Below are 27,993 nucleotides of genomic sequence, written 5' to 3' on the forward strand. Positions count from 1 at the left end.
TTTGATCTAAAAAACATACTAACATTATAAGGGCACCCCTGGAAACATGATAAAATAACAAAAATAATCCATGGAATGGGACCTTTAACCGGTTTCGACTGGCTTCTACCCCCCTGGGCAGGTCAAATTGTTCTTTGTCCCCGAGAAGCCAAAAGGCTTCCATTTATGACTTAAATAATAGTCATAGTTCGCTTCATTAATCGTAAAAGCAAAGTGGGATTGCTCAAGGAAGCTAAAAAATTGTCTGGAACCGGAGTGTACATAAATGAACATTTGACTAAAAAGAATGCTGATATAGCACGACAAGCGCGTATTCTCCGACGACAAAACAAAATACATGCAACCTGGACTAGAAATTGTAAAGTTATGATTCGCCAAATTGGCCCTTCAGAATCCGCAAAAGTCATATGGATAAAAGAACTGCAGGACTTGGATCCATACAGGAATTAAAATCCAAAATGGTGCATCACATGAAATTGTTCGGTGATCAATCGATGAGCGTGATAACAAAGACTACTAAACATGACTGAACTGTTAAAAAACTCCATTCGTACTACAGAGGAAAGAGACGACGCGGAACACGATCAATTCGAATCATCCGACAGCGCTGCAATGAATGATATATGCAGCATGAACATGAATTGCTTTGAGTTTACTGATCACAAAAATTATGATATGGAGAATGAAATAGATCCAGAGAACCACTTCTATACAAACAATTGCCACTGCGAGTATTATACGAACGAACAATTCAAATCCAGTGTAAGAATGAACAATGCTTTATCAATAATACACTTCAACAGTCGAAGCCTGTATACTAACTTTGAAGAAATTAAGGACTACTTAAGACAATTTCCTAATTTTCACATCATTGCCTTATCAGAGACTTGGCTAAATGTGAAAAGAGAATGTGACACAAAACTCGATGGGTATGAATTATTTAATGTGAATAGAACTAATAAAAAAGGAGGTGGTGTAGCTTTATATGTATGTAGTGGGTTTAACTGTAAATTAGTAAAAAATATGACAATCAAAATAGATAATATGATGGAATGTGTTACAGTTGAAATAATGGTTAAAAAATCGCAAACAATCCTGGTAAGCTGTATATATAGGACTCCAGGGTCATGTATAGATGCATTTAACAGCAGAATTGTGGAAATGTTTGACATGTCAAAGGTAACCTTTGTTTGTGGAGACTTTAACATTGACCTATTGAATGTACGCAAATCACAAAAGCACAGAGATTTTATGGATACTATGTTTAGTTTAGGTCTTTTTCCCACTATCACAAAACCATCAAGAATCACAGCAAATAGTTCTACTTTAATCGACAATATCTTTACAAATGCAGTTGATAGCAGAATAGAAAGTGGTCTCCTTATAAACGATATAAGTGACCATCTTCCTGTCTTTAGTACACTGCAACTTTTTTTTCAGAATCAAAACACAAAGAAACAAGGAGTATATAGTTTAAAACGACTCAAAACCGCAGTATCCGTTAGAGCCTTTAAACAAGAATTAAGTATACAGACTTGGAATGAAGTCTACTCAATTAATGATCCAAATGAATCTTATAATAAATTCTTGTCTATTTTTACTCATTTATTCAATAAACATTGTCCTATGATCATGCAAAAACAGTCAAAGTATGAAGCCAAAGGACTTCAAAATGCATGTAACAAGAAAAATCTCCTATATAAACTCTTTTTAGAAAATAGAACAAAGGAAGCCGAACTCAAATATAAACTATATAAAAACAAGCTAGTAAATATATTAAGAAAAACTAAAAAGGCCTATTATAATAATCTACTAGAGCAACACAGAAGTAACATTAAAGAGACTTGGAAGGTATTAAATAGTGCAATCAAAGGAAACACTAAGAAAAGCAAATATCCAAAGTACTTCACAAACCAACTGAAAACTATAACTAATCCAATCAATATTGCTAATGAATTCAATAATTATTTTGTAAATGTAGGTGCCAATTTAGCAAATAATATTGTGCAACCAGAATCAAAAGTAGGTGTGGATGTTGACATAATTAAATCAAATACAAACTCAATATTTCTAAAGTCAGTAGATGAAAATGAAATAATAAATATAATAAATACATTTAAAAATAAAAAATCAACAGATTTTAATGATATAGACATGGCACTAGTTAAGGATGTTATGACATTTGTTGTTAAACCATTAACTTATGTTTTTAACTTATCTCTCCAAACTGGTGTTTTTCCGGACAATATGAAAACAGCTAAAGTCATCCCCATCTACAAAAATGGTGACAGCCATTTATTCTCAAATTACAGACCAATTTCCCTCCTTCCACAATTTTCAAAAATATTAGAAAAACTATTTGAAACAAGATTAGACAGTTTTATTGAAAAATATAAACTATTAAACGATCATCAATATGGCTTCCAAGCAAATCGATCCACGGAAATGGCTGTAATAGAGCTGGTTGAAAAACTGACCTCTGCAATAGAAAATAAAAATTACTCAGTTGGAATTTTTATAGACTTAAAAAAAGCATTTGATACCATTGATCATAAAATATTATTAAAAAAACTTGAAATATATGGTATCAGGGGCGTTGCACAAAGATGGATTAGTGACTATCTCAGGAATAGATTTCAGTTTGTGCAGTTCACCAATGACAGGTCAGAGCTTCAGAGGGTCACTTGTGGGGTTCCTCAGGGATCAGTCCTTGGACCAAAGCTATTTTTATTATATATCAATGACATTTGTAATGTGTCTACTCAATTAAATTGTGTTTTATTTGCTGATGATACAACTTTATTTTGTTCCAATCAGAATTTGGGACAGCTTCTGGACACAGTGGAAGCAGAAATGAAAACATTTAAAAAATGGTTTGATGTTAATAAACTGTCACTAAATATAGATAAAACTAAATTTATTCTATTTAGTAATAAACAAATAAATACAAAAGTCCAGATAAGAATTGATAAATTTGAACTAGAATTGGTAAATGAAATTAAATTCTTAGGTATCATCATTGACCGCAAGATCAGCTGGAAATCTCACATAACCTATATAAAGTCAAAAATTTCTAAAACACTGGCTATCCTGTCTAAAACAAAACACATTCTTGATACAAAGGCCCTCAACATATTGTACCAGTCTCTAATAGTGCCATACATGACTTACTGTGTAGAGATCTGGGGAAATACATACAAAACAATAATAAAACCAATTGTTATTCTGCAAAAACGTGCAATACGAATTATAAATAAAACAGATTATTATCACCCAACAAACAAGTTATTTATGAATTCCAACCTATTAAAATTTAATGACTTGGTGGAATTTAAAATAGCCAAAATAATGTATAAAATAATAAATAGTAAATTTCCAGACTGTGTCCAGAACTTGTTTCAGATTAAATCTACTCCTTATGAGCTCAGAGGAACACTTATGTTCAGCAAACCTCAAATCAGAACTAATGTCAAACAGAGATGTCTGTCTGTTCAGGGGGTTAAACTGTGGAATAGTCTCGATGATGAATTGAAAATATGTAAATCCATTAGTAGTTTCAAGAAATTATTTAAAAAAAAAAAGATCACATTATACAAAACTGAATGAATTTAGCTTCTTTTTCTTCTTAGTCATTGTATGCTTGATGACTTTGGGACTTGGTGTTGTGTGTAAAATAAATGTTATGTAAAAAGGATCGGCGCAATAAGCATAAGCTTCAGCCGACACCTTTTCGGTCGATCAACTTTTTTTTTTTTCTCTCTTTTAATTATTGTTTACAATTTAACTTAATGTTTGTTTTCTATGTTTGCTTGTAAATTGTTTTTCTTTATTTTTTTTTCTTGAAGTTGACCGAAATAAACTTTAACTAACTAACTAACTAACTAACTAACTATGACTTAAATAATCTCCTGTTCCCCTCCTGAGAGAGCATGGGGCTTCACTTTAATACTGAACGACCCCTGTATTCTCCTGACTGAACCATTTCTCGAGCCCAGGTCTTACAATCTCCCTGGCCCATCCGTTTTATTGCGTCTGTTCCTTCCTGTCCTCCGTCAGCTGCTAAGATACTCACAGAAATACATGATTCAATGAGATTAACAATGGTTTAAAACAAATGCATATTAGAAATACTGCATTTTTCCACAACACCTAAGTTGATACATTTTTTTCAAATCAACATTTAACTCAGAATTACCTCTGCTCAAGGCCAAGTGTTTAACTATCAAGACTGTACACAAAATACATGATAATTTAATCAGAGGTGTGTGTAATTAAAATTACAGTTATTATGATTGTTAATGTTATTACTTTATGAAGGACAAAAGTACAGATGTGACGAAACTGTTAGTAAGTCAGTGAGTGTTTTCACTAGGTGTCAGTGTTTCCTCATTCAATTCAACAAACTTGTTGACCCTAAGAAGTAAAAAAATATTCCACAAGGATAGGTTGATAAATGAACAAAAGCAGAAGAAAGAATGAAAGAATGAAAGAAAGCATTTGAAATATATCCCACTCTTCCACAAACAGGCATATTGAACTAATGTTTACAGTTTTATTTGTATTCGAAAATATTCACAAATAATGCTTTTGTAATCAGAAAACGTGATACCTACTCACAGAAAAATGAGGCCTATGGTTAATCAGATGCAAAAAGAAATATAAAACCAGAAAGAAAACAAGTTGACATAAAGACTGAATCTAGGCCTGTCTTTTTTGACCTGGAACACAAAAGGTGTTATAGGGTTTTGAACACAACCTGAGGGTTAAATAACTTTAATTCATATTGTTTACTCTGGTATCCTCTCTAACGTTACCTGTCCCTAGTCATCATGGCCTCCTCATTTTCAGCGGGGGACTGGCTTATCTGCTGCTCAGAAGCTACGTAAGGGATAATGTATAGTGACCGCCTCTCTATACATTATCCCGCTTATTACATGGCTACCTACAAAATAAATAATTAATTTGACAAATTATTGATTTAAAAAGGAGTTTATTGTTGCTTCCGCCAAAGAAAATAGTCTGTTCCGCGTCCATAGCAACGCGCTGTTTTGCATGGCAACGGTCTGTTATCAAGAAATAACAGACCGCATTCTACATTGGAATTCAGCCAAGCCATGTAATAATTAATAATAATTAAAGGTGCATTGCGCAACATTTCATGTTAAAATACCCGTTTTTCTAACCCATACATGCTTAAACAATTGCCTGATGGGCTGAATGAGCCCTTCTCTGATCACTGCGATTGCCTCTATAATCCTGTACAGTAAAATAAATAAGAGGGATTCAGGACGGAATTTGAGACTGGGCGTGACGTCATGCAGCGTTCACACCTCTGGTTGCAGTTTCGCTTGTCGCCAGAGGGGGCATAGTTCTGCAAAAACTCAGAGACTTGTGCTATGCACCTTTAAGAGGTCATTTTACTGCATACAAGCTTGAGTTTTGTTATCAATATTAAATTGCATAATATTTGCAAAGTCTATGACTCGCCATGTATTGGGTGATACAAAAATGTTTTAATAAAATATTATATTTTGCTTGTGAATAGGTTGACAACGCTACAACGGTATTAGCAGAATAATTACGTTGCAGCATTGCTAATGCTAATCATTACTAGGCCTATCTGTATTTACCTGTTGCCCCTTGTGTTTGTCCTCTTGAGAATAAATCTGTAAGGGTGGGCGTACACGGTGCGAGTTCGGACACTCGGGAGGTTGTGAGATATTGCACACGTTGCGAGTCAATGTTGCATGCAGGCAAAGCTTCAGATAGAAAAATGACAGAAATGTGTGTGCAAATGATTTGTTGAAAAGCAGAGAACAGTAGCCAACATAAAAACAAATAGCATGGAGTGGACCGCTTTGATTTTATTGTGGACGGCGTTCCACCTGGTGGAAACTCTGAATGAGTTGCCCAACCCAACGCACATTCGATACAGCAGGGACTTTCTTTTAAAATGGAGCAACTTTCAGGTCAACATCCCTCCCTCGGATCTAATCTAGCCTTTGGCCTTTGGCTAGCCTTAGAATATCCCCCTCCTTTTAGCTAGAGATTAATCTGAGCTAAATTGGCTATAGTATGAGAGTCTCTCCCTTAACTGGAAATAAATAAATAATAGGAGAGAGCAGGGCACAAAGTAATGCCTGGTTCAGATTACACGATTTTTTTTGTCTTATGCGATAGTCACTGTGTCAGATTACACGATTTTGAATCCTAAAATCTTGTCGTGTCGTGGACAAGAACCATGTCAGACTACACGTTTCTTCCAGACCAGTCATCACGTGCCGTCTTTGAAGAAGCGCGTGAAGGCGAAACTAGTAGCGCCTGACTTCCGGAAACGAACGTAAACAAACAATGGATGAAGCGGCGATTTTCGTATTGGCTGTCTTGTGTTCAGAAAAAGAAAAAAAAGGAAAGAAAACCCGACAATGGACACATTCCTGGATTGCACGAAGAGGACAGTATGGACTGTCAATCCTTCAAAGAGAACTTGAGGTAAAATATATTTTTTTTATATAACGTTAGGCCTATATTTGTACTTTTAGCCAGTAGTAAAAGTAATATAAATGTTGCTAGCTTGCCACAACGGTAAAATATTTAAAAAACAGACTGTTACAACAATTATTTGTTCACCAATTTAATTAAATACTTCTAATGTTCAGAAGTAACCATTTATTGTTATGCAGTCACATGGGTAATTGAGCCTTTAACAATAAAAAAAAAAAAAAACAGTTTAATGCCTTTGATCGATTCATAACACCATGCCATGCTCTATAGACTTACTCTCAATTATAAAAATGGCAATACCATTTCCATAGCATATTCTTTTTTTATTGTTTTGAAGTTTTGCATTATGTGTGAAGGTTTTATAAGTTAAACATTGCTATGTGCTAACACCCTGAAAAAAAAGCCTGATATTTTTTTTGTTCTTGTTTTTTACACTGAAGGAAGGGTTTTCGTGATCTGCTTAGGATGGATGTGGAGGATTTCAGCTACTTGCTTGGCAAAGTTACACCATTTATCCAAAGAAGGGACACAAAACTGAGAAGAGCAATCAGTGCAAGAATGAGGCTGTCACTTACCCTACGATTCCTTGCTACTGGTAAAAAGTACATTTAAAAAAAATTATATGACCCTGGTTTCACTGACACAATTTAATCTAGTCCCGTAGTCCCAGACTAGAATGCAAGTTTGAGCTGTTTAAACTAAAAGTAATTTGCACTGACTTACCTTAAAATATGTCAGTGACATTTTTTAAGATAAAGATAATGTTTTTAAGGAAAGTTTATAAAAGCTACTTAAATGCTCCATCTCATTTAATGCCTAATTTGTGCTTAATCTTGCTGTGTCTGTAAATCCAGGCCATGGTACATTATAAACCTTATACATGCTACATTATAAACCTTATACATGCTTCCTTCCACAGGAGAGACGTTTAGATCTTAGCTTCCAGTACCGGATCGAACATGAGAGAACATTACATGTATTAATTATATATGGTGTTTATTTTTTTCAGACTCCTACAACAGAGGCAGAGTGGAGAGAGGTGGCTATGGGATTTGAAACCAAATGGCAGTTTCCTAATTGTTTAGGAGCTATAGATGGAAAGCACATCTATATCCAACCACCTGCAAACTCTGGAAGTACATATCACAACTACAAGTCTAGATTTTCAGTTGTACTCATGGCAGTAGTCGACGCAGATTACAAATTTATTTATGCCAATGTTGGCGTACAAGGAAGAGTGTCAGATGGAGGAATACTTGGCCAGTCAGACCTCCGAGCTGCCATGGACAGACATCTGCTAAATGTCCCACCCCCAGAGCCACTACCAGGGAGCAACATATCTTCACCCTATGCATTTGTTGGTGATGAAGCTTTCCCTCTCCGAATCGATCTGATGAAGCCATACCCCTTCCGAAATCTGGACCATGGGCGAATATTTAACTACAGGCTATCAAGGATATTGATCGGACCTCAGGAAAAAAAACCTTCCGTGGGGGGTCCCGCAAGGGTCTATCCTGTCTCCTATACAATTCTCATTATATTTGCTCCCTTTGGGAAGAATTTTTAGAAAGTATGGAGTGTCATTTCATTGTTACGCCGAAGACACGCAAATGTATCTACCACTCAGCTCTACCAGTTCATTCGAGTCGCTTTTAGAGTGTTTAAAGGACGTTAAAAACTGGATGGCTAAAAACTTTTTAATGTTAAATGAGGACAAAACAGAGGTTATTGTATTTGACCATCAAAATAAATCCGCAGAAACTATATTAGATTCGAGTCCTCTAGCATCTTACACGAAATCTACAGTCAGAGATTTAGGCTTTTTAATTGACAATAACCTAAAAATGGACAAGCAAATTAATTCTGTGGTCCGGGCTTGTTTTTATAATCTGCGTCTACTAGCTAAAACCAAACCATTTCTATCAAATAAAGACTTTGAAAGAGTTATCCACACTTTTATCTTCTCAAGGCTCGACTTTTGTAATTCGCTGTATTGTGGCATCATCTCGATTGCAATCGGTCCAAAATGCGGCGGGGAGGCTTTTAATGAGGATAAAGAAATAGGAGTCGATCACACCTGCACTGGAGTCTCTAAATTGGCTTCCAGTACAGTACAGAATAAGATACAAAATTTGTATATAAATCGCTAAATAACCAGGCCCCACCATATTTGGCGAATCTTTTAACTTTGTATACCCCCTCCAGAACACTACGCTCAGAGAATCAGGAACTACTGATAGTGCCTAGAACAAAACGCCTTCATAAGGGTGACCGGGCGTTTGCGGTAACAGGGCCGAGACAGTGGAATGAGCTGCCGCTATCTATCAGGTCTGCAAAATCACTGTCGATTTTTAAGCATTTGTGTAAATCGCATCTGATGTCGTTAGCCTATCATGAGTAGATGTGACATTCTATATGTTATTTATTGACTGGTCTATGTATGTCGTTATTTTTATTCCTTATTGGAATCTGTATGTAAAGCACTTTGGTTCAACCCTGGTTGTGTTTTAACAGTGCTATATAAATAAACAAACAGAAACAGAATGATTAGTTAGCTTTATGCTAATTCCAGTCAGTTACTCACCGGGTTGCTGAAGTACTTCTGCTATTTTTCGCCAGCATTTTTCTTTTTTAATTCTGTCATGGTACTCTCTTGATGAAACATCATACAGGCAGGAGTACTGTTGCCACAGCTCCACGAACCTTTTCTCCATTTCATAATTCCACTTAGCAACACCATCGTCTCTATTTCGTTTCGGCATTTTTGAAAGCTGTGTATGGAAATGCATCTGTGCTCCTATTGGTCAATGTCACACGTGATAGAACCCGTCGTAGAGGACCGAAAAAAAAAATTAAACATGCTAGTCTTTTTGTCGTGGTGTCGTGAAGCATCGCAGACGCAACGTAGGCTGTCGCCCGCTATGACACACTATACGAGATGAAACGATCGAATCTAGCGCCCGACGCCCGTTGTTATATATGAATTCTCACGACACTCTAAGTCAAACGGATCGTGGCAAAATCGGGCTAAAATCGTGTAATCTGAACCAGGCATAACGCTTTTTGACTTTCTCAGTTTGTGTAAATCTACTTATGGTTCAGAGTAGGGGTTGCACGACTACTGATTTCTGCTAGTCGATTTCTTATCAAAACAATACTCGAGTTACTCGACTACTCGTGGTTCATGCTACTGTAAATGAAAAGACATAAGCTAGATCTTATCAATAAACATTATTTATTCATAGCCTAATGCAACAATTACATAAGTAAACTCTCAAAACATTATAATTATGACATTTCATTTTAAAATTTTCATGTAACAGTCTCAAGCCAAATAAATAGCCGTTCTTGCCTTTCATTTCAGACGGGCCGTTCACATATCGCGTCTTTTTCGCGCTCAAGGTCGACATTTCAAATGTAGGCGCGCGGCGACCGCGCTCATAATGGAAGCAACATGGTGCGCTAGTTTTTCCAGGCGAGTTTTTCCTTCTCATCTCCAGAAATATATCTAGTAGTAAAGCTAATGCAAGGGCTAGAAATCAATTAATCCTTTGCTGATACTTCTTCGTCGTCATCATGGAGAGCGCAGTTTGGTTGCATAGCAACGACAGACGGGAGCGCAAGCGCTTGTAGGAGACAGCGGCACGGCCGCGCTTTCCACACGTTTTTAGACGCAATATGTGAACGGCCTCTTGCAGAGTTGGCCAATTACTATATTTTTGTCATGCTTGATGAAATATTTCCACACATCTGATGGTGACGTTCGCCATTTTTAATTCATTTATGGTTAATGGACGCTCGAGTAGTCGATTGTTTCCGACAGCGTCGACTAGTGGTTGAAGTAGTCGATCTATCGACTACTCGACTAGTCTATGCAAGCCCTAGTTCAGAGTATTTATTTTCTCCCACATTAATTTCCCACGTCTAGTACAATAATGTGGTTTTGTTTTATTAATACAATATATACTTTTTTCTTGATATACCCTGAAAGAATGACAGTGAAATGTGACAACATGCCCCATAGGTGGGGTACATTGTAACATGACCATAAGACAGCTTAAAATGCTCTGATCTAATCAAACAAACATACAAGACAAACTAAAATATTTTCTCAGTAAAATACAATTATTAACTTTTTCATATAAAATAATGTTTATTTTAATAATGAAATTTTAAACAATTTTTTGAGTTTTGACTACGAACACTGCTATACAACATAGTTCAAAACATATTAATGATTAGTAATTTCTGAACATTGACTCAGTCTTTATTCACCTTTTTCTCATGTTTTCCCAATAGAATTCATAAAAGTATAGAATAGAATAGCATATTTCCAATAGGGGCTCATTGTAACCCAGTGTGACAACATGCCCCGCCTGCACAACTGGGATTTAAACCCGGCTAGTGTCTTCTGCTTGTTAGCAAAGCATTAAAGAACTATCTCAACTGTAAAATGACATATTGGAGATTATTTAAAATTACACAAATTTGATATTATTTTAAACACAAAAAATAAAGAAGAAAAATTAACTTAAGTAAGAAACGTACTTTTGCTAAGGCATAATGTATAGCGAGGCGGACGTTATAGCGAATAACAACCCCGACGACAGGCTGAGCGGGAGCCCGACGCGACTTTCCATAGACATAACGATTGTCATACAATATATTCTGTCCCCATACACTTGTAAAGACCACCCATTGGCCCAATGACGGAGTCCACGGCCTGGGCGAAGGGATAATGCGTGTATGTCCTTTCAGCGCTCCAGTGTCCAAGTTCACTTAATTTATTGTAATTTAGTTTAAATATTACATTAGCTCTACGCTTAATCTGACTCCTACGATTATACTATTTCTTCCGGTTGCGCTGCTCTGTAGCGACCCGGGCGAGTGCTGTTGTTGCTTTTAAGTGTTTGTAGTGTTTTGTTTTAATTCGTGTCTTAAGTGTTTTGTGCTTGGGACTATATGTTGGAGCTGAAAACTGCAAGCTTTGCTATACGGAGAATTTCTGAACCACGATAGTAGTCGGTAATGGCCTCATGACAGACAATGTCAAAACCAGCCACATGACCGAAGTGTTTTTTTAAGTTTGATAATTAATCTATGTCATGTTTATGACATATTTATGACAGGTTGTGTTGTCTTGGTAATGTCAAGTTGTCATGACAAAGACACTGACAGGTTATGATGTATTGGTTTATGTCAAGTTGTCATAACAAAGACATCTCAAACAATGTCATATTTGCATAAAAAATGTCATAATTGAGCGAATGACACTTAATGACAGTTGTCATAAAAATGCATAAGACCTTCATATTTATGACATCTGCCATGTCATGATTATGAAGATGTCATGTTATGAAGGTGTCATGTCAGTCTTATGCACACCCCTTCAAGTAAAGTGTTACCAATCATTCAATGGCCTAGGACCTCAAAATATTGCAGATATGCTCACTGAATATAAACCCAACAGATCACTCAGATCATTAGGATCATATCAGCTAGAAATACCATGGCGAATCTGCTTTCAGCTATTATGCTGGAACAGCTTCCAGAGGAGATCAGATGTGCTCCTACAGTATCACATTCACATCCAGACTCAAAACACTTCTGTTTAACTGTGCATTTACTGAATGAGCACTGTGCAGCTGTTCGTCCGACTGTTTGTACTGTACTGTATTTTATTTTATTTTTCTAAACTGTTTTAATAATTCTTATTTCTTTTTCTTATTTTAATTTCTTCTATGTAAAGCACTTTGAATTGCCATTGTGTATGAAATGTGCTATATAAATAAACTTGCCTTGCCTTGCCTTGCCTTGCCTATCTTAAATGGTTTTATTCTTTTTAACTAACAGGGCACAGCAAGTGAAGGTCAATAGGACGCTATCGGAGATCAAATAGTTCCTCGGGGTTGTGTTGTATCACCAATACTCTTCACATTGTACACCAATGACTGTAGGAGTGTACACTCTAACAACTATATAATGAAGTTTGCTAATGATACCGCGATCCTGAGCCTTTTGTACAAGGATGCAGACTCCTCTGTGTACCAAGACGAAATAGACACATTCGTTAAATGGTGTGACACCAACCATCTAATTTTAAACATTCAAAAAACAAAGGAGATGGTCTTCGACCCGAGGTAAGTTACAGACCACGAGCCAGTGGTCATTAAAAACCAAGAAGTAACTCATGTGTCCTCATACAAATACTTACATGTAGGTGTCCACATCGACAGTCTTCTTTGCTGGAATACACATGTTGACAACCCGTGCAACAAACTACAGCAGATGCTTTATTTTCTAAGGTTGTATGGTGTGAGCAGTCAGATCATGATGATCTTCTACCATGCAATAGTGGAGAGTGTCATCAGATATGGAATTAGTGCATGGTTTGGCAACTTAACAGTTAAGCTGAAAAATAAGCTTGCCAACATGCACAAAACAGCCATGAAAATTATAGGAAGGAGAGACTATGAGCCTATACAGAGCCTGTATGATCAGACAATTATGAAACAGGCTATGAAAAGTAAATCAGACCCTCAACAAGCCCTCTTCCCTGAATACAAAACCCTGCCATCAGGTTGAAGACTCCATGTACCCAAATGTAAAACTAAACGCCTAAAATGATCATTTGTGCCAGCCTCCAATAAGCTGCTGAAAGATGTGAAATAGAGCTGTGTACAATAAATATGTGAGCACTTCAGCACTTTACTTCCGGTGCAATAGGGCAACGTGCAATAAACATACTAGCACTTTAGCACTTGCACTTTAATTCATGGAACTGTGCTGGCAACAATGCCCTTTTTTTCTTTTCTTTTCTGGGTGTGTTTTTTTTCTTCTTTTTTTTCTTGTGAAGTACAATATGTCGATGCTTCTCAGGGTCTTGTCGATGTGTTTTGTGATTTGTGATTTCTTTTGTGATGTTTAAGCAACTTAAATTTCCCCTTGGGGACAATAAAGTCCCCAAACCAATTTCAAATGATAATCAAATTTAGATTGTGTTTCTGATTACAAAATAATCATAAATATTGATTATGAATTAATTTAGATCTCTGATTATTCTGAGCATCTCATAATTTCAAAAATTCGTTCATTAAGGACCCGGTGTTGCTTTGAGACGTCGCGTCACGAATGTGCGCTCACGATCACAAACTAGCCAGTCCTGAAATAGTCAGAGGATACAGTGCAACTATTTTACGCTAAGCGGCCGCTCACTGCTGACTCATAACAAAGGTGTCATTTTTTTTAATAGTTGCGAGCTTGCAACGTGCTAAGTCAGTGATAGTCAGAAATCACAAGGTCTCCTTAATGATAAAGGGTTGAGGGAGAGGGGGATGCAGAGATAAGAAAAGATTGGACAGGACAATGTCCTGTGCTCCAGGGCCGGTGGTTAGAGCCACTGCCCCTCTGCCCTCATTGACTGAGGTGCCCCTCTTCCCCCACCCCCACCGCTCCGCTCCGCTCCCCTCCCCTCAAAGCATTCCGCTGACTCTGGTAATCTGCTCCAGGTTTTCCCGCGTTTCAGGTTTTCCTATTTTAAATTAAATATTTACAATAAAACACAGTAGTGTTTCACCATTTTCAATTTTTTATTTGGCCATCTTCAGCTGATTGTCCATCAGCTGGTTCTGGATGCTCCACTCTTTCTCTTTCAGACTTCGCTCTGCATCTGTGAGCTCAGCGTTGAGCAATGTAGACAATCACAAACATATCTGTTGATTTCTTGAACGCAATGGCCAATCAGAGGTGTTTTAGCACTGAATAAAAACTCAGGCGTTTTGAGCCATAGACATAGCGGTGAGTGGATTCTGAGTTTTGCACGCTCGCAAATCCTCTCATAATAACAAACATAGTGAAGACATTATGTAAATAAGAGATTCATTGTGCAGACAGCTTCATTTATTATAACAGAACTTTGTGAGATTGCGATGAAGTAATATAACAGCTTTTTAGTGATTATAAAGGGAGTGCTCTTTGTGCGCTTTCTCCCATGATAAATCCCTGATAAAGTTTGCTTGCTTTGGGTTCAACCTTGGAGTTAGTTCACCCCGTGTGTGTGTGTGTGAGAGAAGGCGGGGGAGAGGTCACGTAGCTCACCTATTTGTGTGCTTAATATTTATATACGCCATATATTTATAACCTCTACGAAGAGCTGTGCGGGATTTCGGGTGTACGAGCACCGCTTGCACAGAGTCGCTTCGCCACTAGAAATGATGTTTCATTAACAAAGTTCGGGAGGAGCACGTTCAAATAATCAATCAATCAACTCATCAAACAATTACCCTATCAGCATGAGAGGAAGCATATATATATATATATATTCACTCTGTCAACTCGCCTAACTTCCTTGACAGTTTTCAGCATCCCTCCACCACCCCGGCTCCTCACTCTTGGCTTGTTCTTTCACAGCCAGGAATACGGGGGGAGTACTCTGGGTTCGGGCCGAATACCGAGCCCGGAGCCCTCTCCTCGGACAGCACGCCAAATACGCATTTATTCTATCTGACTTATTTGTAAGTGAGAACTCGTGAACTGCCACCGATTTGCCGTTTTCCGTGTGTCTCTTGCTAAGCAATGTCAAGCCAAGTCTTTGTTTTTGTGTTTAGTCCATGCTTACTGTATGTTAATAAACTGCACTTGGGTTCTTCTGCAAACTGTTGTGTAATATTCAGTTCCAGTATAGTCCACCCAGTGGAACAGTTTCTTACAGGAACGGAATATTACACAACATCTCAGTTTTGTGTCCCGTCCCTCATTTTAGAAATCTAGTCTAGCGACGCAAGAAGGGAAGAAGCTCTTAGTTCTGTTAACAAATCTTTCTGTATATTGTTTTATGTGTTATTAAGATGAATACAATTGTCTTAACTGCATGCTTCTATGATTTGGCGACGGGGTGAAATAGACAACAATCTATTAAGAACTCTCACTTTTCATAGACAGAGGTTGGTGTAATAAATACATTTGGGAAAAAATAAAAAATAAATAAAATTAATTTTTATTTTTATTAGTAATTTCTGCAGGTTTGGTCCTGCATATTTCACTGGCTGTATCTGTGACAATACAACATATGCTTTAAGTTTAATATGCTTTAATGTTATTAATAATCATTGGTGCTGATCCTGTGGGTTCTCTACCATTTCCAGATGGATGATTATATAAAATATAATGATTATTATGAATAATAAAGCCTATAGTTTTGAAGAATGAATGGAGGCTTATGCTCCTTGGCCGACTGAAGGGTGTCATGGAAATGCTTGATATATTTTGTATTGATTTTTGCCAATAGTTTAGGAAAATTGCTGGTAAAATGTATTTTGTATCAAAAGTACACCAACCTCTGTCTATGAAAAGTGAGAGTAGTTAGAATATCACAAATAAATAGATGGACAAGATTATGACGCACATAATTCTTAATAAATCGTTGTCTATTTCACCCCGTCGCCAAATCATAGAAGCATGCAGTTAAGACAATTGTATTCATCTTAATAACACATAAAACAATATACAGAAAGATTTGTTAACAGAACTAAGAGCTTCTTCTTTTCTTGTGTCGGCAGACTAGATTTCTAAAATGAGGGACGGGCCACAAAACTGTGGTGTTGTGTAATATTCAGTTCCTGTAAGAAACTGTTCCACTGGATGGACTATACTGGAACTGAATATTACACAACAGTTTGCAGAAGAACCCAAGTGCAGTTTAGTGCACTCAGGTTAACATAAACCTCTTAAACCTAAACACAAAAACAGACTTGGCTTGACATTGCTTAGCGAGAGACACATGGAAAACGGCAAATCGGTGGCAGTTCTAGTGGCGAAGCGACTCTGTGCAAGCGGTGCTCGTACACCCGAAATCCCACACAGCTCTTCGTAGAGGTTATAAATATATGGCGTATATAAATATTAAGCACACAAATAGGTGAGCTACGTGACCTCTCCCCCGCCTTCTCTCACACACACACACACGGGGTGAACTAACTCCAAGGTTGAACCTAAAGCAAGCAAACTTTATCAGGGATTTATCATGGCAGAAAGCGCACAAAGAGCACTCCCTTTATAATCACTAAAAAGCTGTTATATTACTTCATCGCAATCTTACAAAGTTCTGTTATAATAAATGAAGCTGACTGCACAATGAATCTCTTATTTACATAATGTCTTCACTTTGTTTGTTATTATGAGAGGATTTGTGAGCGTGCAAAACTCAGAATCCACTCACCGCTATATCTATGCTCAAAACGCCTGAGTTTTTATTCAGTGCTAACTTAAACACCTCTGATTGGCCATTGCGTTCAAGAAATCAACAGATATGTTTGTGATTGGCTACATTGCTCAACGCTGATAAAACACGTTGTAAAAACGTTACTTATATATACTTTGCATATACGCACTGGATTGTTTGCCAAATCTGTTTCGCCAATATGCTATTATTACGGAGAAAACTGATCCTTGACCAGCAGTTATGGGCAGCTTTTCCCCATAAAATTAAATTAAATTCAATTCAAATGTATTTGTATAGCGCTTTTCACAATACATATTGTCTCAATATGTTTCAATATTGTCCATAAAAGCAATCAGAAGCAGCAGCAGGCAGTGGTTTGAGTGAGAAAATTCCACAATATATTTTAGCTGTGTCCCAATGTAAAGGCTGCATCCTTTCGAAGGCCGCAGATCTCGAAGGGTGCACCATGTAGCCTTCATAGGATTTCCTAATTGCTCAACCAGGTGTTTCTGATCACCGCTCCTAGCGCCAAGCAACGGTGCGAGAGGACAGCTGCCATCCTGATAATTAATTTGATATAATTGAGTAAACAGCTATGGAGCCAGAATTGGCTATTGTCATTTTTATGTTTTACATTTTTACTGGAGGACATGTATTTTCGGCTTAGCCAACCATGGCCAGCTAAATTAAGATGGTTTGGGCCGGATAACACTTTAAACTGTTCAAGTATTGGGTGTTAACTTGCGTAATGTAATGATATATGAAAAGAAAACTTACATAGGCCTCTATATATTCAAAGGTTCAAATGTTCACTTATATCTTACCTTGATGCGATTTTGTAGGCTAGTGTGTTATTTTTATTATGTACAGAAATGGACCATGGTGAACATATTTACACAGGTTTTCAACCCTGTTTGAATATAAAACCCAGTTGAATGTAAAAAAGTCCAGTGCAAACGCAAGAACAATCCTCCGTAGGCTAGACCGGTCCAAGCGCGTCAGATGTGCCCTTTGATATGGGACGCATCTGTAGTAGTTAGCAACAATTTGTTAATATTGTGACAATAGGCCTACATTTTGTTACTTTAATTTTCGGAACTACATACTTCGTTAAGTAGGCTATTCACGTACAAATGTGAAGTGATCTGACAGAATTTACTTACTGAAACCTAGCACAAACCCATGGACTACATTGCATTAAATCAGACCACCCCACCTGGATACTCCTTCATCGACAACCCCCGTCTGGACCGGCGAGGAGGTGACATCGCAGTCATTCACCGCAGCGATATCTCCATCCGCCCCATCCCCATCCCGGTTGTATCCTCATTTGAACACTTGGCTTTCAGACTTCCTGGTTCCCAATCACTCACTGCTGCAGTCATCTACCACCCTCCCAAAACCTGCCCATCATTTCTTTCGGATTTCACTGACTTTGCAACTCAGCTTTCCTCTATTTTTCCGTCTGTTCTCCTCATTGGTGACTTCAACATTCATATCGACTCTCCGGCAGAAAAATTCACATCTGACTTTTTGGACATTTTAAACTGCCTCAACCTCACCCAGCATGTCACTTCACCTACACATTATCATGGACATATCCTGGACCTGGTCTGTTCCACACCCTCCCTCACCATACATAACCTTTCATTGACCGACCTCACAATTTCTGATCATCTGGCAATCACATTGGATATCATAACCCCCTCTCCTACTATCAAACTCAAAAGAACAATTACATTTCGAAACCTGAAATCCATTAGTCCCATCTCTCTCACCTCCTCCATATCCCATGCCATCTCTACTTCTTCGCTTCCCTCTGATCCGATTGCCTCTGATCTAGTCAACTTCTACAACCACACACTCTCCACCTGCCTCAACCAAATAGCCTACACAACTGCCAACTGCCAGCTTGACCCGATACCTTCTTCCCTCCTAAAAACCTGTCAACAAATCCTCATCCCTCTCATCACCATCATCATCAACACTTCCCTTACGTCTGGATCTGTTCCATCACCGCTAAAACTTGCGTCCATCACACCCCTCCTGAAAAAACCTGGCCTCAACCCTGATAATCTGGACAACTTCAGACCCATCTCCAATCTCCCGTTACTTTCAAAAATTCTGGAACGTGCCGTCATCACACAGCTCCACCAACATCTCCACTCCTCTCAACTCTTCAAAACATTTCAATCCGGATTCCGTCCATACCACAGCACAGAAACAGCACTTCTTAAAGTCACAAATGATCTCCTCATTGCTGCCGACTCTTGTTCCATATCCATCCTCCTTCTCCTCGACCTCTCCGCTGCATTTAACACAATAGACCATACTGTCCTTCTCCATCGTCTTAAATCTATTGGCATCTCTGGCACAGCACTTCTCTGGCTCACCTCCTACCTCTCTGACCGTCACCACTGTCTCTGTTAACAACTGCAACTCCCACACCTCCCCTGTTACCCATGGTGTCCCCCAAGGTTCCGTGCTTGGCCCCCTCCTCTTCATCATCTACATGCTTCCCCTCGGTCAGATCATCCGCCACCATGGACTCCATTTTCACTGCTATGCCGATGATACCCAACTCTACATGTCCACCAAATCCATCACCCCCTGGCTATCCTCTCCACCATCACCAATTGCATTTCTGACATTAAAACCTGTATGGACAATAACTTTCTTAAACTCAACAGCAATAAAACAGAACTCCTTATCACCGGCCAAAAATCTCTCCTCTCCTCTATTCAGAACTTTACTCTCCTTATCGACGGACATAATGTCACCCCCTCCCTCTCTGTCCGGAACCTTGGTATCATAATGGACTCCACCCTCTCATACCGAACACACATCAACCATATCACTAAACTATCCTTCTTACACCTCCGCAACATTGCCCGCTTTCGCCCCTCCCTTACCCTGTCAACAGCTGAAATCCTCATTCACGCATTCATAACTTCAAGACTTGACTACTGCAATAGCCTTCAATAGGACTTCCTACCAATCAACTACAAAAACTGCAATACATCCAGAACTCAGCCGCCCGCCTCCTCACCAACACCCGGTCCCGAGAACACATCACCCCTGTTCTCCAGCAGCTCCATTGGCTACCTGTTCATTATCGCATTCAATATAAGCTCCTCCTCCTCACCTACAAGTCCCTCAATAACCTGGCCCCGCCCTACCTCACTGAGCTCCTGGAACAGCACCAACCCACCCGCCACCTCCGCTCAGCTGGCACCAAGCGCCTTACCCCGATCGTCCGCACTAACCGCCGGACCTTGGGGGATCGAGCCTTCGCTATCGCTGCCCCCACCCTCTGGAACTCCCTCCCCACATCCATTAGAAACTCCGACTCACTACCAAACTTCAAATCAGTACTCAAAACCCATCTGTTCAAACTAGCTTTTCCTTAAAACCCTTTCTGTTTTGTTTTGTTTTGTTTTATTCCCCATGTGAAGCGTCTTTGAGTGTCCAAAAAAGCGCTATACAAGTGTGATGCATTATTATTATTAATCTTCTGAAGAACTTTTTTTTTTTTCTTACAGGACAGCAACACTACAAAGTTATGTTCTTTTACAATATGATGCATTGTTTTACATTAAACTACTCAAAAGTATTTAGTTTAAATGTAACAACCTTGAAAATATTCAGAGGTAAAATGCGACATACGAAGTAATGCAGTAGTAGCCAGAAATAAATGCAAAACCATCATAAAAACCCTGACAAGGTGTTTTTTTTCCCTGTAGAATACATACCCAAACAGTTAACTAGAGCCATTGACTTCCATAGTACCCCCCCCCCCCCCCCTACTATGGAAGTCAATGGCTCTAGTTAACTGTTTGGTTACTGACATTCTTAAAAATATCTATCTTTCTGTGCAGCAGAAGAAAGAAATTCATACAGATTTTAAACAACTTGAGGGTGAGTAAATGATGACAGAATTTTCATTTTAAAGCGAAGTATCCCTTTAACGTGTAATTATACATTGCGTTCATATTCTGGGCTCATCTGATTTTTTTGTACATAGCATAGCCTACTTTGTTATGATTTAAGTATCATAATGATTAATAAATGCATGCACAATTATCCGTGAACTTGATTTGAACAAATGCCTTTCAACTTGTGTGTGCAAAATTCTGAATTAAATGAATGTGCAGCAATTTGTACAAATAGAGAGTCTGTAGGCCTACTATACTGTTGTAGCCATTAAAAAAGCGCATTTTGTTTCATATTTGTTAAAATATTATAATGCTATTTTTTTCAATCTATATTGATTATGAAAAGTGAACAGCACAAGTAAGATATATGGCAAATATTTAATAATTGAATTTGCTTATTTATTTATAGTATATACCTCTCTCTCTCTCTCTCTCTCTCTCTCTATATATATATATATATATATACCGGTATATATATATATATAAATATATAATATTTAGGATAAAAACACCATATACATTGTCCATATCACTTACTAAAACAAAGCAGGGGCCGAGGGGGTGCTAGATCATTGATAGGGGAAGCTGCACAATTATAGGCAATATATGTATTATAGCTCCCCCTGTCAAAGATCTAGCACCCCCTCAGCTCATGCGTTAAAAATTCTCTGGTGCCGCCCTGAGGGTGGAGGCAGGATGGTCATAGCTTTAGTATAAAAGCACCAGATACATTGTCCAAATCACTTACTTAAACAAAGGTAAGTCATTTTCACATAACATTTTTATAATAATTGTCAGATATCCTTCCAGTTACATATTATATTGTATTTTCTGAGACATGTTTTTAAACCAAACAAATCTTTTCTGCTTTCAGTACATTGAAGGAGAAATTCATTGCACACATTTTTGTGTAAACCTACTAAGGATGGCTGATACCTCATGCAAGTATTCTTATTTCATCAAACAGATTAGAAAACAATACCAGCCATCAATGTGATGTTTTCAGCCATATCAGTATTTCAGTATATTTTTTATCTTTTTAAAATATACAATGTGTTTTTTCACCAGTGGCCGTGTCCCCGTTTAGCCCGACGTTTGTACGAGAGCTTACCCCTGCGGCCGAAAAGATAGCGCTTCTCTACTATCTCTCTTACCTGTGCCTGGGCAAGTTCTCCAAGCTGGAGAGAACCATCAGGACTCGCGCTGTGGAAACCCAGACTCTGTTCACCTACTCTGATGCAACTATGACGAAAGTACGGTTTCAGATTTCTCTTGATTTCATTGATTTCATTAGAAGAAAAAAAAAGGGTGAACGTTGTGTCAATTCACCAAACATGAAGGCTCTGTAGTAAATAGGATGTCATATAGTCTGTCTTTTAGCTAGAGATTAATCTGAGCTAAATTGGCTATAGTATGAGAGTCTCTCCCTTAACTGGAAATAAATAAATAATAGGAGAGAGCGGGGCTCAAAGTAACGCTTTTTGCAAATCACACAGTGATTGCAGTACCAGTTTTGGCCACAATCTTACATACAGCTCCTTTAAATAAACACAAAAAATAAAGAAGAAAAATTAACTTAAGTAAGAAATGTACTTTTGCTATGTAAGGGATAATGTATAGCGAGGCGGACGTTATAGCGAATAACAACCCCGACGACACGCGAAGCGGAGCTTGAATCAGCCTCAAGGGGTTGTTATTCGCTATAACGACCACCTCGCTATACATTATCCCCTTATTACATGGCAACCTACAAAATAAATAAATAATTTGACACAAGAAAATAGTCCGTTCCGCGTCCATAGCAATGCACTGTTTTTCATGGCATATACTTCGCAGCGGTCTGTTACCGCTATTGGAATTCAGCCAAGCCATGTAATAAGGTTTAATCAATGTCTATGGTTATCTTCCAAAAAAAAAAAACAAAAAAAAAAAAACATTTTGGCGCAATTTGTTCTCTATTTAGTGTTGATATGGCAACTAGTAAATACACCAAATTTCATCATACTAGCATGTGTGGAAGTATTTAAAACAAGTGTGTGACACCTAGCACCGCGTTATGTCGTGCCCATAATATCATAGTGGGGATACGCAGGATTTCCGTATTCCCACTTAAAAAATGCGTGAGAATTCGTAACAACATCGTTTTGTGACGGAACTTTCGAACTTTCATTCATAAATTCACCCCGTCTGTGTTTGCGCAGCGACGCGGACCGAATCGCGGAATCTAGTCACAAATGTAACTTAGTCTACTGTAAAGAGGAACGTCACGGAATTTGGCCATTTTCTGAATGAATAAATCAAAAGTAGGGACGTACAATGAAACAAATCTCGATATGCTCTAGTGTCTATGAATATCAAAGTTAAAAAAAGAGTGCTATTGAAATAAACTCTGCATGTTCTGCGTGTCTCTATGTAACATTATGTATGTTATAACATATATGAGGTTAAAGGAACACTCCGACTTTTTGGGACTTTAGCTTATTCACAGTATCCCCATGAGTTAGATAAGTACATACATACCTTTTTCATTTCTGTGCGTTCTGTAAGTGTTATTTGACGCACCCACCGCTAGCCTAGCTTAGCACAAAGACTGGATGTAAATGGATAAGGTAGCATACTAATCCCAATAAGTGACAAAGTAATGCAAACATTTTCCTATTTACATGTTGTGATCTGTATAGTCACAGCGTGTACAAATAACAAGGCTATATGAGACAGAGACCATTTTTAATCGTATAAATACTGGGAACTATATTCTCACTAGGCGTAGGAGCACAGCTACTTGGGCGGTGGGTGCATCAAATAACACTTACAGAACGCACAGAAATGAAAAAGGTATGTATGGACTTATCTAACTCTGGGGGATACTGTGAATAAGCTAAAGTCCCAAAAAGTTGGAGTGTTCCTTTAAGAGGACATCTAGTGGTCTGTCTACACACTGAAGCACGCGTCGTGCACAAATTTGATCTTCATCGCAGAGATAAAAGCTCACAAGTGAGAGTCACTTCACAAGAATTTTACCATTTCATTTGATAAAACTATCGTCATTCATTCGTATCATATACACTCACAAACTTTAAAGTCTTTAACTAAAAACGAAAAATTTTACAGGACAAAAACAGTCAAGAGTTCTGAATGTTTTTTTATATTCTAAGATACTTGTCTCTTCCTTTTCATAGTGTGTTTTGACCAGTGATAACCTGGTTAATACGCTGTTTCCCCTGTTGGTGAAAACTGTGGAGAAAAATAAGCCGACTATGGCAGTCAAATTCCTAGGAAAAGCACAAGTCTGGATCACAGACATTATCACTGATGTGAGAGAGATAGTGAAAAGGTAAGAATATTTTCCTCATGAAGACATATTTCAAAATACCTTGAACAATTTAATTATTCTTCTACATGCAACTGCTACAATCAGGCAAATGTATGAACATGTTTTAAGCTAAACTTTTAAGCTAGTTACACAGCCCATTGTTATAAAATGCTAATTTCACAGCAACATTTCTTCAACATTGTATAGGTATGATGCACACAACATAGATTTAGCAACGGCCGCCAGTGATGTTTACCAGGAAAAAGAAGAAACAGATAAAAATATTGCAAAACAAGACCAAGAGTTGAAGGGGATTAAAGATGCCCTGGATAGTATGAAAAAATTACTCGATGATAAAACAAAAGAGCTTGCTGAAACTGAGAAAAAGATAATCAGCAAAAGCCAAGAGATTCAAGAATTGGTCAGATCCATAACTCAAGAAAGTAAAGGCCTCGGCGTCGTCGCTGCAATCGTTCCATTCATCGGGCAGATTATTAAAAGCATTTATGATGCTGCAAAGAGTCCTGAACAAGTTGCAAAATTGAAGGCTCTTGAAGCTGAACTGAAAATCCTCAGTGATGAGAAGTCTGATCTGAAACACAAGCAGTGGCAGGTCCAACTCCAGATCATTGATCAGCAGATGAAGGCTGCCAAAGCCAGTTTTGACCGGAGTGAGTCTGTTTTCTTTCATGTTTAAAGTACACTTACACTTACCGCTTTTTTCGCATATGCATGAAAATCACTATCCAAACTTAAATGGTTGTAATTAAAGAATGCTTTGGAATATAGACATATGGTTGTATGGCGGCAATTCAATGCCAATAATAAACGAGCACACAACTGATGCTGGTGCGCATGACATCTCCTCTGAGGAGATTGAGGAGCGTCGCGTGAGCAGCAGTGAAGTGTTTCGGCCCTGAGTCTATTTTTGCTGCTGCTCACGCTCAATTAAAGTGAAAGCACACTTTTGATGGACAAAATAATTATTTCACACAAAAAGTGCCCAAAATGCACAGAATTTGCATGTCTAGTGTGTTTTAACAAGAACTGGAGTAGGCTATGTCAGAAAATAATATTTATAGAAAATGTACCCATTTAAACTTGGTTTTAGTATTCAGTTTGGGTAAAAGTACTAGCCTATATGGTGTTTAATATATATATTTTTAATTGTAAACTAGTCAGAATATACCGTATAAGCTTTCTTTTAATTTAATTTTAGTTAACTTAATTTCCCACACCAGGAGTAATTTATATAGTTCCATTTTATACTGATTATCTGTTAAAAAATGTTTTATGTTCTATGCAAAATGTTCTATTAAAGAAAAGATAGAAAATAAATATTTGTGTGTGCTGTAAAGTGGTTAGAAAAAATGAAATCGGAATCGGCTAAAATCGATATCGGCAGGTCAAACTCAATGAAAAATCGGAATCGGCCAAGAAAAATATAATCGGTGCATCTCTAATAAAAATAAATGTCCCAATGTTTAGTTTAATGTACAGTTCAAATAATTGTTCAGTTAATATAGGCTATTCTCTGCTGCCATTAAAAGAAACAAATTAACACCATGACTCCTTTAAAGGCACAATATGTAATTTTTCTGCTTTAAAAATAACAAAAATCACTATATCTATGTTTTTTTTGTTGTTGTTGTTGTGTACTTACATTATCCCGACAGTTTCCACCAACTTTCAAACCCGGAGAAATGTATAGTTTAATTCGAAGACACGTACCGTTTCTTTATTTCCGTTTTGTCGCCCGTCTATGGCGTCATATAACCTTTGACTCCTCTAGTTTCTCTAACTTCCGGCGGAAGAAGAGATCTGGCTATGACAGCGCGGGCGGCTATATTTATTGCCTCTGACCATCCCATACTGCACAGGATACACAGATGAGCAGAGATATTTTTATTAGATATCTATATTTTTTATATTAGTCTGTATACCTCAATCAGTAGTTATGGATTTTCTAAGAAATGACCTGAGAAGGTTTTGGGACAGGAGAAGAAACATGACACGGGTTAACATTGGAGTTGTGTTTCCAAGATGGAGAGAACTTCGTGACAAGCTAGAACTACAGAGAGATGCCGATCGCGCTTGTATTCTAATAAACAGGCAAGCACCCATTCAGCTAACTATATCTATATATAACGATGATGTCATGTGTAAAACGCAGACGGACTAGCTCTCATGTATAGTATAATGTAAATTCACATTTGTTCTATATCTAGCTGGAGAAAGTAGCTTCATATGCAGTTCACTATCTTGTTCGATACCATAGTATAAACGTAATTATAATTATTAACGAAAGGTGACCGTGTTTTTTAACATCTATTAATACTAGCTAGATGGAATATTGATTTAATAGGGGTCTGATAATTCATATATCTCTCCGTTCGAACCTCTAATAAACCCATAAAAAGAGCACATTATAGCCCGCTGCCGCATTACAAATGGAGGATCCATAATATTTTTCTTTATATTCAAAACATTTTCAGACCTTTTTTTTCTCATAAAAATGAATTGGAGTTATCTTTTGCACTCTTGGCCTGAAAACAAACTGAAGTTTCTACAAATCTTTCATGATTTTTCATGTTTATTTTTCAATTTCAAAATAAAGGCCTAAACACGCATAATGAATATGAAATATTCTTGTAGCAAATTGATAAATGACTGCTCCTCTGTAATAAATTTTAAAAAAAATGAAATACATGAATATGAAAACTAGAGACTGTAAGATTTCAAATTATATATAATTTGTCAATATTACTTTAGGTTTTTACTAAGATATTATTGTTCTAAAAATATATGGGTGTCACTTAACCCCTTAAGGTGTTGGCTTGTTGAAACCTTTATTTCCCCTCTTCAGGCTCCATACCCGACCCCATCTATCTACCTGAAGTTCAGAAAAGCTTGACAATAATTCGTGACATTCTGGGTGAGCTCCTAAACTTCTGGCTGAAAGTTCGTGATTTGCTGGTCTCCCTGGAACAGAAGACCTTTGCTGGAGAAGATTTCCTTGACGAATTTGACACATTTAAAGATGAATTTATTGATTCAATCCAAAAAGCCACAGAGGTAAAATGAATGTTTACACGATTACAAGAACATTTCCATAATTAATTTCCATTACATTTGTAATCTTTCCATAAAACATTTCCATTACAAATATTCTTATTCTTGTTCTTATTCTTATCATCTTTATTTGTACCTGAGGGAAGGCTTGGGTGTTCCCTCTTAAATGGCAGTCTAATTTTTTCATCTAAAAGTCTAATGTGACTTTGCCTTGGCTTTTGGCTTGCTTAGTTGGGGACATTTAATATTTAACCATATTATTGATCTGCCTTACTTAAGGTGGACGATGATGCAATTTTCTCCTAAACACAAACTGGTTGTTTTATTTTCATGTTCTCAATGAAAAGCTGCTTTGATGCAATCTGTATTATAAAAAACGCTATATGAATAAAGGTGACTTGACTTATAAATGTTTTAATTTCACAGGCTTGGAGCAGTTTTGCTGCAAGCTGTAGAAGTGCATCTGTCATCTTTCAGCTCCAGAACAAAGATGCCTACAGGTTTCTGGAGGTCAGTCCTTCCTCTCTCTCCAAGGAGCAGTGGCAAATACAGTACACAAGTGTAAAGGAAAAACTGCAGAAAATAGACCCAACAAGAAATTATACATCCCCTGCTATACCTGCCACTGCTATACCTGCCACTGCTACACCTGCCATTTCTGCATGATCTACAGAGCGCTGACACACACGAGTCCTCTTTGAGTTTTCTGCCTCATGATGCTGGTAACCTGGTATGATGATGATTAGCCTTTATAAACACTGTACTTATAAACTACAGAGTTCTGTAATCCTTTCTACTTAATGCCCAAAACACTCTTTATATACTCCTCTCTATATGTATCATCTCTTTATGAGCTCTTGCAAAAAGACTCTTGTTGAATGGATACAAATGGACGAATGCTTCTACTAATAAAGTTTGCAACATTATTATTGACTCATTTTTTTATGTCT

At 37.6% G+C, this 27,993-nt stretch overlaps 2 protein-coding genes across 2 annotated transcripts in view; both read left to right on the top strand.

The window, feature by feature from the left end:
* Positions 1-27,993, top strand: part of LOC307153222 (uncharacterized protein) — a 127,002-nt gene that overhangs the window by 51,647 nt on the left and 47,362 nt on the right. The gene's annotated exons all lie outside the window — the stretch shown is intronic.
* On the top strand, positions 21,512-27,976 carry LOC307153224 (uncharacterized protein). Its single transcript, XM_079862498.1, has 6 exons — positions 21,512-21,599; positions 21,727-21,911; positions 23,838-23,992; positions 24,179-24,642; positions 26,838-27,046; positions 27,470-27,976. Exons 1-6 carry the CDS (start codon positions 21,584-21,586, stop codon positions 27,707-27,709), a joined length of 1,269 nt encoding a protein of 422 aa, XP_079718624.1. The 5' UTR covers positions 21,512-21,583; the 3' UTR covers positions 27,710-27,976.

This window comes from Squalius cephalus (assembly GCF_949319135.1).
Source record: "Squalius cephalus genome assembly, chromosome: 25".
In the NCBI taxonomy this organism is placed as follows: domain Eukaryota; kingdom Metazoa; phylum Chordata; class Actinopteri; order Cypriniformes; family Leuciscidae; genus Squalius; species Squalius cephalus.

Coding starts and splice junctions, on each gene's coding strand:
- LOC307153224 (XM_079862498.1), top strand. Junction 21,912..23,837: donor CTGATGCAACTATGACGAAA/GTACGGTTTCAG, acceptor TCCTTTTCATAG/TGTGTTTTGACCAGTGATAA. Junction 24,643..26,837: donor CAAAGCCAGTTTTGACCGGA/GTGAGTCTGTTT, acceptor TCCCCTCTTCAG/GCTCCATACCCGACCCCATC.